General features: G+C 43.2%; 2 protein-coding genes across 2 annotated transcripts in view; both read right to left on the bottom strand.

Moving 5' to 3' along the window:
• VPS13D (vacuolar protein sorting 13 homolog D) overlaps nt 1-1,236 on the bottom strand; it is a 99,727-nt gene extending 98,491 nt beyond the window's left edge. Inside the window, exon 1 of the mRNA XM_030963637.1 lies at nt 1,177-1,236. The gene's annotated coding sequence lies outside the window, so the exon portion shown is untranslated. The remainder of the gene's footprint in view (nt 1-1,176) is intronic.
• Nucleotides 1,237-3,094: 1,858 nt separating this feature from the next.
• LOC115912466 (tumor necrosis factor receptor superfamily member 1B-like) lies at nt 3,095-15,668 on the bottom strand. Its single transcript, XM_030964042.1, has 10 exons — nt 15,567-15,668; nt 10,183-10,285; nt 8,884-9,012; nt 7,670-7,819; nt 6,836-6,929; nt 6,566-6,753; nt 5,773-5,847; nt 5,190-5,227; nt 4,389-4,656; nt 3,095-3,835 (listed from the first exon to the last, which is right to left on the bottom strand). The coding sequence occupies exons 1-10, from the start codon at nt 15,666-15,668 to the stop codon at nt 3,537-3,539; spliced, it is 1,446 nt and encodes a 481-aa protein (XP_030819902.1). The 3' UTR covers nt 3,095-3,536.
• Nucleotides 15,669-15,914: the final 246 nt, after the last annotated feature.

Below are 15,914 nucleotides of genomic sequence, written 5' to 3'. Positions count from 1 at the left end.
AACAGTTTTGCTTTTGTAAAATTTCTCAACAATTTTCAAAAACAATACTGTTGTTCCACATAATAAAGACTAAGCATTTGTGCTCTTGGGCCACCAGCTTACATTATAGGTTTTTATTCTAATTAAAGTGACAAGAAACTCAAGATCAAAGAAAAGTATATACACTCATCTTTGTTACACGGGCATTAAAAAAAAGGTAAATAAAAGAAGGAATCTACAGGTGTTTGGAACCAAAGCAAAGAGAAGACCTTGAAGAAACATTTGAGCACAGCAGAGTTCAGCATCCTAATGACTGAAACCCTCTGGTGCATGAACCATGCCTGAACTCACCCTAAGAACTGTAAATGAAGTACATCACAACCTTAACCCCAACTCATGGGACATAACTAACCACATACAAACCTTTCAAATCCTTTAAGGCTTTTATATTTTTAACTCTCCACTGCACTGCTGTGCCCTGGAAAGAGAAACACGGCATTTCTTTTCTATGACAATGTTTTACTTTCCTTAATGCACACAGGACAAGAACTGTCAGGGTGAGAACCAAAGCCCAAACCAGGCCCTGGCTCAAAGCGAAATTAGGATGCAATTTTCCGCAGGGGGAGACAGAGCAGGCCCAGGAGCGCCGGGGCCAGGGCAGGTGCCCGGGCAGCGCTCGGAGGGGCGGGGGGCTCTTCCAGCGCCCCTCTACCCAAAACCAGGAGGGAAGGAGCCTCCGGGCCAGCCGGGAACACGGGGTATGGGCAGCAGAGATCTGCGGGCTCGCCCCGCGTGCCGGGGAGGAAGCGAAAGGTCACCTTGCCCGGCGGAGCGGGAGGGACCCCGGGGAGCCCCGGGGAGCGTGAGGCGGCGAACGGCCCGCGCCGGGCGGGGAGGCCCTGAGGGACCCCCAGGCCCCGCCGCCGGGCTGAGCCCCCTGCGCCCCGCGGCGGGCGCGGGCACCGGGACGAACCGGGACACACCGGGACGCACCGCGGACGCCCCTCGCCCACCCGCCCCGGGGCGGGGCGCCGCGAGGGGCGTGCGGCAGGGGGAGGGCCCCTCAGGCCGGACCCGAGGAGCGGGAGCGGCGGCTGACGCAGAAGGGAAAAGGCAGCGGGGCCGGGGGTGCCCCAAGTGTGCCCCCCCGTACCCCCTCGGGACCACCTGAGGAGCCCCCCGGAGCCCCGGGCTCACCTGCGCTGCGCTGAGGGCGGGCGGGGGCGGCGGGCGCGCGCCGGGCGGTCGCGGGGGTGCGCCCGAGTGCGGGAGCGCCGAGCGATCGATGGGGCGGCGGCACCGCCCCCTGCAGGCGGGGCCGGGTAACGCCCCTGGGCTGGGCCAGAGCCGGGGCCGCCGCACCGCCCTCACGGAAATGGGCTCAAACGGGGCGGGTTTGGGGTCGGAAATGGGCTCAAACGGGGCGGGTTTGGGGTCGGAACACGCCCTCACGGAAATGGGCTCAAACAGGGCGGGTGTGGAGTCCGAGCGTGCCCGTGGCCTCCGCGCCGCCCTCACACAAATGGGCTCGAACAGGGCGGGTTTGGGGTCGGAACACGCCCACATGGAATGGGATCAAACAGGGCGGGTTTGGAGTCCGAAGACGCCCGAGGCCTCCGCGCCGCCCTCGCACAAATGGGCTCAAACGGGGCAGCTTTGGGGTCGGAACACGCCCGAGGTCTCTGTGCCGCCCTCACGGAAATGGGCTCAAACAGGGCGGGTTTGGGGTCGGAAATGGCCTCACGGAAATGGGCTCAAATACAGGGCGGGTTTGGGGTCGGAAATGGGCTCAAACGGGGCGGGTTTGGGGTCGAACACGCCCTCATGGAAATGAACTCAAACAGGGCGGTTTTGGGGTCGGAACGGCGCGGGGTTTCTGCGCCGCCCTCACGGAAATGGGCTCGAACAGGGCGGGTTTGGAGTCCGAACGTGCCCGTGGCCTCCGCGCCGCCCTCACTAAAATGGGCTCAAAGAGGTTCAAAGAGCTGTGAAAAATTAGGTTCTTGCCTAAATCCTTCAGTTCTGGAGTAGTTTCAATGTGTCCATTTTCCAAGTCTTTCCTGAAAAATACCTTCAAATGCAAGTTTAACGCAAATTTGTAAAAGGCTTCTTCATAGTAGAACTAGAGACCTGTTTGTCAGTCCCAGAAATAATACAGCTTATGTGATACCATAGCTTTTGTGGATGTTTAAAATTTGTATTTTTAGAATCTGAATACTCCTTTGTAGCAATGTTATTCCAAAAGATCCTTTTACATCTCAGGCCTCAGAAATAACCACTGTGTCTGTCTTGAGATAGATTAGGACAGTTCAGTGGGAGTGGAGGGATCACGTAGTCCAGCAGTGTTTTTATGGCATAACACAAGGGTTATGTGTCACTGTATGACTTCAGTCCCATGGGATTCAGACTCTGGATTGCAGATTCTGGTTGAACACAGCCACCACAATTGACAGTTAAGTCACAGATGTAAAATATAATTATGGGAAGTGGGTTCCTAAATACTGGCTTCCAAACCACTTCATTCAAGTAGAACCTCCACTAATGTTCTGTAAGAGGTGGTTGGAGCTCCAGCATCATCAAGCAGTGAGGGAGAACAGGATTTTCAGGTTCTGAGGTTTGAGTAAATCGCATTTATTACAGATGATGCTCTGCTACCTGAGGGCAATGAGATCTCTGGCAAAGATAATCACAGGGATTTGCTCTAATAGTCACTGAACACCGGGAAAATATTTTGGATTTATGGTTTACCTCAAAAATGAGGTCAGGATCAATTGGGGAAACATGTTACCTCAGCCAGGACACAAAGGTGATGAACTCTAGGGTTGTCAACAAGAGGAACTTACTTCCTACTCCAAGATAACAACAGTTCAGTCTAGCTTTTCCCTTCTAAAACAAAATGAACTATGTACAGGCAATGAAATGCTGTTGTTAGACATAACAGTTGTAATTTTAGTTGTAAAAAAAGCTTGTGTAAAAGATTTCACTTCCTGATATCCTATATGTACTTAAGAAATTTGGTCTGATAATGAGAAAAAACAAACTGTAATAATAAAAGAAATATCGAGGAGGGTGAGGGAAAGTATGACAACTAAAGTATGGGATAGGAGCTGATAGCTTTAAAATTTAAATCAAATGGAAGATTCCTGAGCATTGAAAGAAAGTTAATTTAACTCCAGTCCCTTAGAAGTGCTGGTCACATCCATGTTCTTCACACGTGGCAGACCTTAAATAAAAATCATCATCGCAAGAAGTCTCAGGAAAAAACTTAACGGCATAAAGTTTGAAAAATATTCCTTTTCAAGTCTGATAAAGGTCCTCTTAGGGTATCACAGAAGAAAGGGGGGCGTTAGCCATTCAATTTTAAAAAGTTTCAATGCTTTTTCTTTTAAACTGCAAAGCGACAGAAGACACTAAAAATCTCGAAAGCATCAGTGTCTATATTCATCTGCAATTTCAAAACTCTGTAAGAAAGCTACATTTACCATAATGTTTGTTTCATAAGACAAGATTGATTGATTAATTTTTTCAGTCAATCAGCATATGATCTGTAATTTCCTTTAACTGGTTTTCATCCCAGCATCTTGAATCCCCAGAGGAATCTTCTTTTTTTCTGGAAGTAAGTCTTGAAGTAAATTGTCCTCCTTGTCCACAGTGACGTGAATTTCAGTTTCTTTGTTCAAGGCATTTTCTTCTTTTGAAAGGAGGGTTTCTTCCCCTGTTGGGGAACACCAGGGAGTGTGCCCATTATCCCTGCCAATTGAACTAATCTGCTCAGGGCACTGGGAGCTGCAGTCTGGTCTACAAAATTTAACAATGCACGTCACATTCACCTGCGTTCCTCCGTTACCAGAATGTTCTGTCAAACAACACAAAACACAGAAGAATGAAACCAGAACATGGCAGCTGGATTCTTTATCCAGCTCTTTGACTTACAGTTAAAATAGACACTAAATATCTTTTTGCTTCACTTAATTTAGTCAAGCTGGTTGAGTTGGTTCTGTAACATTTTGGTACCATAAAATCCACGTATCTCTCCAGAAATAAAAAGGCTGCCAAAATTAATGCAGAGACCTGGATTGCAAACAATTCCCTGCCCATCTGTTGTCATTTCAAATGCTTTTGACAATGTTCTTTTGTAACTGCTCTCTTTGGCTTCTACTCCCACTCACAGGTAAGTGCCAACCACCTGATCCCCCAGCCCCTAAATCCCTGTTTGTCCACTGAGAAAATTCTCTTTACTGTCTCAGGATGGCAACTTAAAACAACCATTTTTTTCTTTTCAAAAGTTACTAAATTTTCTCTCTGCTGAACAGGACTCAGATGTTTTATCCTGCCATTTAAACTTCTGCTAAAAAGACTCATAACTGATAAATATCAGGAGGTTCTGGATCATTCAGAATCATTACTACCTGAACTCTCAGAGCTGTGTCTGTCTTCACTCAGGAATTTAGAACCTTCAGGAGGTGAATGTTGCTGCTGAAATCCTCCTGAGTTTTTATTTTCATAATTCTCTTTACTTATTACACTGATGGTTGCAGATCCAGTTGGATTCGGGATACTACTGCTGGACCCAGAAGTTTCCAAGAGATGCTGTTGTTCCTGTTCAGAACTCCTGGAGTTCTGCAATTCTGGATCTCTGACTTTTTTGTCACACTGTTTTTCTGGAGGAGAAAAAGGCTGGAACATTTGCAGAGAAATGCAAAATGTTAATATTAAAAAACAAAAACCAAGCAACCCACTAGCAAAGAACTGGTCAGTATTTTGGCAGCTAAAGAAACCAGTGATGATTGGAACTAGAGGAGCTTTAATGTCCCTTCCAATCCAAGCCATTCTGTAATTATTTTCATTTGCATAGTGATGGGTGCAAGTAAAGTCCATAACAGCTCATTAGGGGTTCAACAAAATAACCCATCTCCTGAAGGCACCCACAGCACTGCTCTGATTACTTAGGGACCAAAGGCTGTCAGATTTACTTTTCAAAACCCCACCTGGGTTTTAGTGCTGTTTTCAGCCTCACATAAAGGGAGGGTGGGACATTATGTGGGATATATAATGTACATCTTACACCCTAGCTTGGGGACCAAACCACTGTGTTCTCACTGCAGTTTTCTTGCTGCTGTGCAGTTTTTTCTACTGGTAATTAGGTGAGAGTTTATGATTTCTGTGTAACTTTTAAAGAAATGGAAGAGATAGAAAGAGAGGACACTCACCAAATCTGCTTCTGTAGCTGCTGCAGAGTGCACAGGGGCTGCCAGTGAGCAAAGACAGTTTATTAGCACCCAAACCTGTCCCATTTGCAACAGCTGCACCCTAAACTAGGCTGAGTGATCCCCTGCTCCTGGAATAAACTTCAAATACACATTTATTACACACAGTTTGGAAACATTTGAAACCTGTATTGCATTAATTTTGTCACTTAAATTTAGCCAGGAAGCAAAGAGAAGCCTCGGCATTAATTCATAATTTTTCTTGTATAGCGTCAGTGAGAAAAGGTATTGATGACAATAAACCAGATTCATGTCTGTTTAATTATAACCTTGAAATTGTCTGATATTTAAATGATGAGGTACCAAATATTTAAAAAGCTTCAGCAGAAGCACAACTGTTGCACAGTTCCAAGGCTGTTGTGTATTTAGACAATTACCTAAAATCTGAGGAATAAGACAGATTTGAAGAAAACTGGCATCTTCTAAGACACTAATTTCAGTCAACCACCAGGCTCAGGTTAATGGGAAATAAGGCAACACTTCACAGTTTTTACAGGTTTGCTTGTTTTCACTTCAAGAATCTTACCTTTTTTTTTTGAGACTAAGCAATACCCCAAAATAGCAATTATCAGGATCAATAACAATGGCCCTGCTACTGCTCCTGAAAATAAATAAAAAGAAGAAATTATTTAGCAACTTGATCTAACAAAGGATCAAATTAGGAAAAGGTAGTTTTGTAGTTTCTGTGCATCACTACAAAAGCTAAATGTGTATGTCTGACATTCACATTTGATGCCTTAATTGTCAGACACAAAGGTCTCATTTCAGTCACCACCACTTCATAAAACTGAATTCTCCTCTCCTGAAAAGTGAGGACAGACTTTTGGCCTTGGTCACAAACGGTATTTCTCTGGGCAAGCAAGAGTTTGTCACATACAAGGCCGAGTAGCTCAAAATGCTCCTAAACATCTCTGCCTTCTGCATGGGCTGTGAACAGGAGAGAGCACATCCACACCTAGGAATGCTGCCAGGACCTTCTGTCTGACAGAAGACTCACAGACCTCTCACCAGGTCAGGTTTGCCTCAGTCCAAAATACAAGATGCAACCTTTCTACCAGCTATAGCAGCAATTATCAGGAAATGCCTTGTATAATCTAGTTTGAGGTTTTTTTAGAAATAATTCCAGGTTTACAAGCACCATAGAATGCAGATGCACAGATAAAAATGCAGTTCACTAGAAGCAGTGTCACATTGAATTAATTGAACCCTTCTGAGGTTGTGTTTGGGTACAGGTGGCTGGTTTTGGAAAGACACTGAGACCTGAATAGAAGCTTGGTTCCTGAGCAGACAAAAGTGACTTTAAATGAGTTAAAGCTCACCAGTGATGTGGGACAGGTCAGGTACAGAGTTTAACATGACAGGTTGAGTTATTATTTCAGCTTTGTGGGAAGCTGGGCTTTGGGTGACAAGCAGGTTCAAAATGGTGTGAGGCAGAACTGTGGCTGTTCCTGAGTCACTGCAAACAGTGTCATTCCTGCTGTTCCCAGGGACAGCCACTGATTTACAACTGCAAGAGACAAAAAGAGGCGTTAGGAACACCAGAAAGCCCTGCACAGCTAAGGCTGCTGTTGGACAGAACACTGGCTCACACGGTATGGGGCATGCAGCTGGTGTTGTAGGATTCCTCAGGGGAAAACGTGCCAGGAGGACAAGGTTCACATTGTGTGTCTGTGCTGTCTGTCCCTTTAAACAAAGAGGAAAACTCCAATTACTTATCTGGTGAGAAACAAGAATGAATAATCAGGGTCTGCAAGAGATCCTAGCAGTGATACTGAAGCAGTGCAAAAATGCAGTTTATAACTGTCACAGGAGACATTCACTTGATGCACCCAAAGCAAAGAGAAGATTAACCAGCAGTGAGTTTGGTGCCATTAAAGGTTCAAATGTGGTGCTGCAGACAAAGCTGAGCTTTTCACTGGACTGACTACCATACTGTTGAATTCTGCATCTTCTCAAAATGATTCCTAATTTTTTTTAATGTTTAGTGTTTCAAATATTTTAAAGTTATTTCTCATTTTGAGACAAATGTATTATCAGGGTGGTAGATTCCATCAACTAATAAAACCAGATCAATTCTGTAGGACAGCATAGAGTCATCATTATTTACTGTACCCAAAATTCCACCTGAAGCCCTTTTTCAAGGATTTTAGGAGTGATTAAGTGGTCTTGGATTTCAGTCACTTTTACAGAATAAATCACACAGTAGAGCAAAATGAAGATTAAGTTGGATTGGGAACTTTATGATATATGACAGTAAGAAATTGCAACGTGTTGTCACTTTGGATACATCTCTGGAGAACACTGTTACTCTGGTTAGTGCCCGCTTGCTTAGAATGTAAAAATAAACCCTAAAAGGAATGCACAACCATAGGGAATTGGCCAGAATAAATGTGCAGTAAGCAGAGTGTTCAAAATCAAATTACCTCTTCTGGAAACCCGGTAACCTTTGCCGCATTTTTTGTGTGTTCTACACACTTCACAGTACTCATCCAGCTTGAAAACACAGTACTTGTGGGGTGGGCAGCTACAGATCCTGTCCTGGGACCTTGTGCACGTTTGATTCTGTACAAGCCCTGGTTTTCAAACAAAAATAAAGCAAGATGTCATTGACAGCATTTAAAATCACAGCCCGCGGTGTTTCGAGTGAACATGAGGTGATGTTCACATACAAGTTTTGGGCTTGTGTAGCACCATAAACCAAATGTGTTATATGCCCCAATGTCTACATTTTCAGAAGAGTTTTCTCTCTCTAGGCAAGGAGAAATTTGCACCTGCAGAGTGCACACTTAGAACTCTGTGCCTGCAGTTGTCATAACCCCAAACATGGCCATTTGTGTTCACCACTGCCATACCTGGTGGCCACACTGAGATTTTCAGTCTGTGCAGATCATGTCACTGTATTTAATGTGTTTGGAGATTTTACTACAGATACTTTCATATTGGAATTAAGCAGCTTTGTAATATTATCTATTTAGGCAAGACCAAAGGTCCTTTCAACTTAGACTGTATCCTTAAAACTTATTTCTCAGTGAATCAAGTATATAATGTTCTACACCAATTTCCATTAGAAATGATGGAGAACAGCATGACTGAGTTCATTCATGCAGCCCAAAGTACAGGTGTTGGTACAATGTTCTACCTTAGGTACTGTTCAGCTGCTTCAGTGACAGAACCAGTGCGCTCTCACTGACTGCTTAAAATAATAAAATAACCCAACGTTTATTTTGCAAAATAAAGCCATGTTTACTGTTGTCACTTCAGCAGACAAAATGAGAAATGACAGGTTGCTGGAAATGTAATTATCCATTTACCCATGTCCAACTCAGGTATTAAGGTCTCTCAATGGGATGTTACAAGCAGGAGCTTATTCTACTGATGGCATTTGGAATATTTTAGTGATGTAGTGCCTTAGCTTTTAATAATATAAGATTGGTGGCTCATTTTTAGGACTTGAAAAGAAAAAGGGCCAGGGCTCCCTGCAAGATTTTTCCTTGATTCCTATCCCTAAATCTTGCACATTCCAAAAGCATGAGGACTATACAAGTGATTGACCAAATCTCCTGGGTTTCTTAGGAGAAAAGACAAGTTTCTACCAAGCCCAGTCTTGGAGCAAGCCCCTTTACTAATCCAAGCCTACCTTTCCTGCAGGGTGCTGAGCAGGCAAAGCACTGTGGAGAATGATTCCAGATGGCTGTGTACGTTTTAGGTCTGCAGGGGCTGCACTTGGTGTCCACAGTGTGACTGCAGCTCCCTGTCCTATACTGACCTATTAAAAGAAAAATAACTCAAACCAAATCAGAGAAAATATCTTGGAGAATCTGTTTTTCAAAGAAGAGGCCCTGGAGGTGAACCAAATTAATTATTTCAAAGACTTTGTTTCTCCCTGTACTTAATTAAAGTTTTGCATTCTGCATCCTACATCTTGCTAATGATCTAGGCTGATTCACTGAACACTACATAACACAACTGAAAAGTTTTACTTATGAATTCTCATCTTTCATCTGTCATGAACAAAGGAAGTTTGACAGATCTATCTAGATAATTTCAGTTAATTCAAGAAACTGCAGCTGTTTCAGCAAATACTGATTTCCTGTTTAAACTTCCGGATCCGACAGACACTCAGCATTTATGGAGACAAATTTTCTTTGCTCAGCATGTAATGAGAAAAAAAAAAGGCAGTTTTTTTTCTGTATCTAATATAATAATATAGTTGCAACTTATTGCATAAAATCTATGACCAAAATATCCAAAGAACATTACTATCCCCGCCAAAAAACCAATCCCAAAACCCACAGACAATGACTTTGGCTAACTGCATGTCACTTATAATCACCCCTGGAGTGTAAGATGTGACAGCTCAGAGCAGACAGTGTCTGCAGTCCTGTCCCCAGTGTGACAGTGCTCTGCAGTGTCTGATTTACAGTAAAAGACAGCAACTCCCTTAATGAGCAATGACAGATTGACCTGTCCAATGGAAAGCCCCTTAGATAAGTGATATTATCATAGCACAGAAACAAAGCTTTATTTCATGCCCTGTTTTATAATATATATTTTTATTGGTGGGCTAGGGTCTGTGTTGCCTACTTTTTCTAATTCCCTTTGTGAGTGTTGCTTCCCCTCCAATGTTGACTAAAATTACCTGAATTAATTTAGTGAAAACCTCATGCAGAGCTGTGCTTACACAAGCTCAGAAACTACCTCCTGGTAAGTCCCAGCCCAGTTAACCTTGAAGGAGAATTCCAGTTCTGATGGACAATGTGTCTCTTTGGCAGGTGTTTTGCAATCATAGTGTTTTGTTGTCTTTGTTGAGGAAGAATGCATTACAACAACAAAAATCTGATACACTTTGGATGTATAAGTAATCAAAATACACTATGATCATCTGAAAACTGAGTGAATTTGGCTCTGTAAAGTAATAGTTTGAATGATAACCTACCTGGAGGGCACTGGCTGCAGCATTTATTAAGTTCTTCATCATAGAATTCAGTGCTGGGATCGTTGCATTGTGCAAGCTGTGGTGTGTAAGGCAATGAATATTCCTAGGAGAAATCAAGGGGAAGTCATGAGTAACAAGTCCATTCTGATCCTGAATTAGAGACTCAAAAGAGACAAATACCTAAAGAGCAGTGCAGTTACAAGCACGTTCCTTTCCAAGGCACCAGTGAAGCTCCATGAAACAGCACAGAGCAGATGCCAGGAGGCTGCAGGGCCATGAGCAGCTAACGAGCTGCATGTGACTCTTCTGAGGTTCCTTTGTTTTCCACACCACCACAAAGTGATTTCTCCAGGTTTTAGGTTCAAAAGAGTGCAGTGGAACTTTGGGATTAGCATCACACCCAGTCACTACTGAATCCCCCAAAATAAAGAGCTGAGTGCCTTCTCCTCAGCTGCCATGGCTCAAACAACATCTGACAAAACATCAGAGAAAACCAAAATTCCTACCTGTGGGTTTGTGGGAGAAACATTTACTGTAAAGTGGCTTAAAAACTTCAGTCAGTCTTTCCAAAGAAAAGGGAAAAAGGCTTTTATCTTTCCAGATACTCTGTGATTCCTTCCTGAGCAAGAAAGGCCTTGATGTTTTGAAAATGATGGCTCCAAAAACTGCACGGCTGCTTCTGAGAAGCAGCACCTTTTCAGAAGGTGCAGACAAATATGCAGGTTAAATGCATTAGAGACAATCATGAAATAAATACAGGGTGCCTAATTTCAGCTCACACTGATCAGCACAGCTCAATGAACAAGTGTCAGATTATTTGATGACTTACAGACTATTTTCAAAGGGAAAAATACACTCACTTTAAAAAGGCTCCTGTTAGGTAGGACAAGTGTAGGAGTTTCCTGCTAGACCAAAAAGGCACTGTTAAAAAAGGATGTGACACTGCTCAGCTTTAAGGCATCATTGCAGTCTGAAGAGATTGCTCCATGAATAATCTACACACATTTAGAGGAATCATTACTGAAATGAGAAATCAAAACAGGAACAAGATCTTGGGAGGCCGGTAATGAAAATATCCTTCCGCCTTACTGAAAAACATGTTGAACACCTATTGTGGCTTCACATTACTGACAAAGGAAATTAATGATTCCCACCCTCAGCAATTGCTTAAAGGGAATTCAGCATTTTCTTATGCAGCTCATTGAAATATTCTACCTCTTATTTAGCTGTGATCAGAAACAGGATTTTGTCAACCTACTCAAAAAAACCCTTGTCTGAGAATGTGAAGGCAGAGAAAAGTCTATATATCATAGGATGGACAATGATAAATCATCCTGTTTCCAAACTTGAGCTACCACTAAAATTTGATGAAGGAGAAAAGGGCTCTGCTCATACCAAAAATATTTTTCATTAAGTTACTTTTTTATTAGAAGAGGAAAGATCAAGTGTTGTCATCCCATTTTTGTAGTCACTATGATCAACTTCATTAAAAATAGCAGTTGAGAGCCTTTTCAAAACATAAGGCTTCACTGCAAGAGCAGACATGGGGAAAAAAAAAGGAGAAATACAATAAACCACATCACAAATGACCCTGCTGGTGAGGTTTCCTGGCCAAAAAAAATAAAAAGTTCTTATCTCTTGCTCTTCCCTGTCTGTTGTAAATCCTGCCCTGTGAGCTGCAGACACAGGAAAACCTGTCAGTTGCTGGGTTCACACCTGTTTCTCTGAAGTTGTGCTTGGAAGGATCTCTCTGCTGTCTGATACAATCTCCCTGAAATTTTATCTGATGAGCTGTGGCTCTCAGTGACTTATAATTGACAATTTCTTCCCAAATGTCCTCAAAGAACATTATGGGAAACTAAAAGGGGGTTGTGACTGGCTTAGGCACAATTTACACACACGTGCTCAGCTTGGTTTGCCCTGAAAGGATTCATTTAGTAGACCCCAGTTTTCTAGCAATTTCACCAATCCTAAAGTCTGAGTTGGGCCATACAAGATTTCTGTCTGGCCTCCAGATGCATTGGCTACTTTGGACTGAAAGACTGATGAGTAGAGGCCTGATTCTATGTCACAATCTTTGCATTTTTTTAGTGCTTGTAGCTCTCACAAGACTTTATTTTATCCTGTTTTTACTGTGATTCAGTGTCTTACAAGCAGATTGTGTGAAGGGAAACTATCCTGATGCTGCACATTTTGCATTACAGGCTCAGAACTTCTCAGTCTAAATAGCAGTGCCTAATGGCAGCTGATTTAAAAGAAATTTGTAAGGACAAAATTAAGACTTTGGAAGACTTCATTTAATTTAACAGGTACAAGAAGAAATAAAATGCCTCATCTGTGTATCAGTAGAGGCACAAACATTCTTAAATATGAAATTTAGTCTAGCTCTATGCACATCAAATTAAGCAATACATTTTGGCATAGAAATGGGTAAGCTATGTTTGCCTTTGACTTCATAACTCACTAGGGAGATTCTTGCAATGCCTCTGCATTAAGCAATAACTAAGAAATTACATACACAAAGTCAGTGACTCCAGACTCTCTGGAGTTCCTGCATTGTTTGGATCATTTTCCTGTTTGCACTGCAGATATTACCATACAGGTGACCTAATTTGTCCCTGGAGAGCAGTGGGCTAACAGTAATCTCCACACCAACTGAAAGTGCTTTATGTGTAATTGAATTTAAGTATCTTAAATAATAAAAATAAAACATGTTAATATAATGGATGAATCTATAAAAATCCATTCATATAACACTCATTTTCATTTTCATTTCATTTTCACTCAAAGCCATCTAAACAAAGATATGTAAGCATGTATTTTAATCCTAATTCACATATCTACATTTCTATTGATCTCCTTTTCAAACATTTGCCTTCAAACTTAAGCTGTCAGTCAGAGGAGTGTGAAGAGGAACTACATTTGTGTGCAATGTTCTTCACGCACGTGAAACCACAATGAAGTCACTGAGGTCTCTGGTGTAAAATCTGTTTCTATGGAAAGGACTTGAGACACAGAGGCACTATTTGCTGAGCTAGCAGACCTACTGGAGACAGGAAAAAAACAGAATTCTGTCTAAAATATTTAAACTTCTCATTTAAAAAAAAATTCTGTTGACGTTCAGTTACCAGATAACAGCATTGCCCAAATCAGCTGCAGTTGTATCAGGCTGTACCAACTTTACTCAAACTATAAAGTTTCTTTCAAAGCTGCTGTGCTGCACATCTCTCAAAGATTATGGTCCATTATGTGAATTATTTTCCCATCCTATAATCACACTTTACTTCTGTGAAGCAGGAGTCCTTGCACAGCCACACACCAACAGATTTACAGTTCAGCATCCCCCCTCCATGAGGAAACAGTGTCTGCTTTCTGCCAGGAACTCTGCTTCATTGCCACTCACTATCAGAATATCAAAACATCTTCCCAGAATGACAAAGCTGGGGGATGCACAGAATATGGAAGCTGTTCACAACAGACAAAAATTATAGAAGTCCAACTTTGTAGGAAGACAAGGTATAATTTATTATATATGTATTTGGGAAAACATACGTATTTCACCAGTTCTTCTCTTTGAAAACTTCAGGCTGTTACTGATAACCTTGGTGATTCAATTGTTCAAAATGGCAAAAATAATGTTCAGTTCCCGTGCCTAACACAGGGACTGAGGCTGGGAACTTTCAGAGACTTCCAGATAAATGAGAAAAAACCCGAGAAGTAGTGTCACTCAAGAACTATTGCTGTGCCAGTTTGTCTCCCTCAAAAATAAAGTTTTGTGTAACAAATCACTGTTAAAAATTTATATAACAGGCATGGGTTTTTTTCCAGCTCTGTGGCAGGTGTGGTATTACTGAAACTACTGTGTTTGTTTTTCTAACTTTACATATAAGCTTTTCCTTATTTTGTCACAGTGCAAAAAGTGATGCAGAATGTTTCTGTCATTATTTCCATCATTATGTTTCAGTCATATTTAGAGTGAGAGGAGAGCTAATTCCTTTTGAACCAAAGCCCCTTGCTCAGCATGAAACATGATAAACTTAAATTCTGGTGGTAAGTTCTGCTACAATTCTGAGACTGTCCCTTCTCTGTCTGCTTTATCCTATCCACTGCAAGGTGTCCAGTAAATCAGGTTCAAAACACTCTCACATTAAAACCAGATCTGAATTAAAAAATAGTGAGAAACAGTTAAAATAATTATTTTAATATATTATCAGCTTACTGTAGCACCCCATACTCCTTAAAAGACCACTGTGTAATTCCAGGTTCAATGCACATTCTGACATCCTCACCTGATTTCACTGAACCTTTGCTTATCCAGCCTCAATTCCTATGATTAAATAACCATGTAAATAACAGAAATATCCCATAAGAACACAGAGACCTGGACGTCTCAGCAACATTTTTATAACTATCTTCATAACCCTGAACATTTTAAAACCAGACAGAAAAGTGCTATCAGAAGGCAAACAGATCCCATGGAGCTCTTTGGATGGCACAGTTACAAACCCTCACTGCCAAACACAATATGCAGCAGCTGGATATGGAATAGAACAGTAACAGCTGCAGTTCATCAGATCTTCATGCAAATTAAAAGACTTTTATATTTAAATAGAGAAGAGTTCTAGGGAACCAACAGAGCAGAACAATTCTTCCTGTGTAAACAATGTCATATAGATATGGGTCTACACTCTGCACTTGCCAGGATGCTTGCCACGGTTTTTACAAACATTCAAATAAGCCTGCAAAATCAACCTATTTCCGCTGAAAATCCAGGAAAAATTATTAGTCATTCCTTGGGGAAGCCAAGAAGTAACAACAACACAGACAAAGGCTGAGCTTTGAAGTTTTAAGAGCAGGACTTGAGATTGCTCTAGAGATCACAGTGAATGCAGCCCAAGCCCAGGGGCACAGAGGGGACAAGGAACAGACAGGTGACAAGGGGCAGGAGAGAAGGGACAGGTGACAAGGGACAGGTGACAAGGGACAGACAAGTGACAAGGGAGAGACAGGTGACAAGGGGCAGGAGAGAAGGGACAGGTGACAAGCGACAGGTGACAAGGGACAGACAAGTGACAAGGGAGAGACAGGTGACAAGGGGCAGGAGACAAGGGACAAGGGGCAGGAGACATGGGACAGGTGACAAGGGACAGACAAGAGGCAAGGGATAGGAGACAAGGGACAGGTGACAAGGAACAGACAGGCGACAAGGGGCAGACAGGTGACAAATGGAGCGCACACACAGCAGTGAGCCGCTGCCTCCAGGGCGGCATCACCAGGCGATGCCCGCGGGCGTTTCCCCCGCGGCGCTCCCGCCCTGCGGCGCTCCCGCATCCCCGGAGCAGCATCCCGGGAGCAGCGCCCCTGCCCCGCCCGGCCCCGCTCACCCGCCCGGCCGCGGCGCCGATCAGTGCCGGGATCAGTGCCGGGATCAGTGCCGGGATCAGTGCCGGGATTAGCCCCGGGAGCAGCGGCCGTCGCGGCCCCATCGCCGCCGAGAGGGGGCCGGCACCGCCCCAGGATGCGGCTCCCCCGCCCCGACAGCGGCGCTGCTCCCGCCGGGCTCGCGGCTGATTGCGGAACAAACAAACCCCACAACTTCTGTGAAAGTTGTAAAGCCGGTGTGTTTATTACAGCGCTGGACGCGTGTGGGAATCATGCCTCTAAAATGACATGCGTATCTCTGGGAACTCCAGATGCTTTTTTATCTCCCTCTCAAATACATATGCATGCAA

Source organism: Camarhynchus parvulus, chromosome 21 (genome assembly GCF_901933205.1).
Source record: "Camarhynchus parvulus chromosome 21, STF_HiC, whole genome shotgun sequence".
Lineage (NCBI taxonomy): Eukaryota > Metazoa > Chordata > Aves > Passeriformes > Thraupidae > Camarhynchus > Camarhynchus parvulus.
This window is presented reverse-complemented; position numbering and strand designations above follow the sequence as displayed.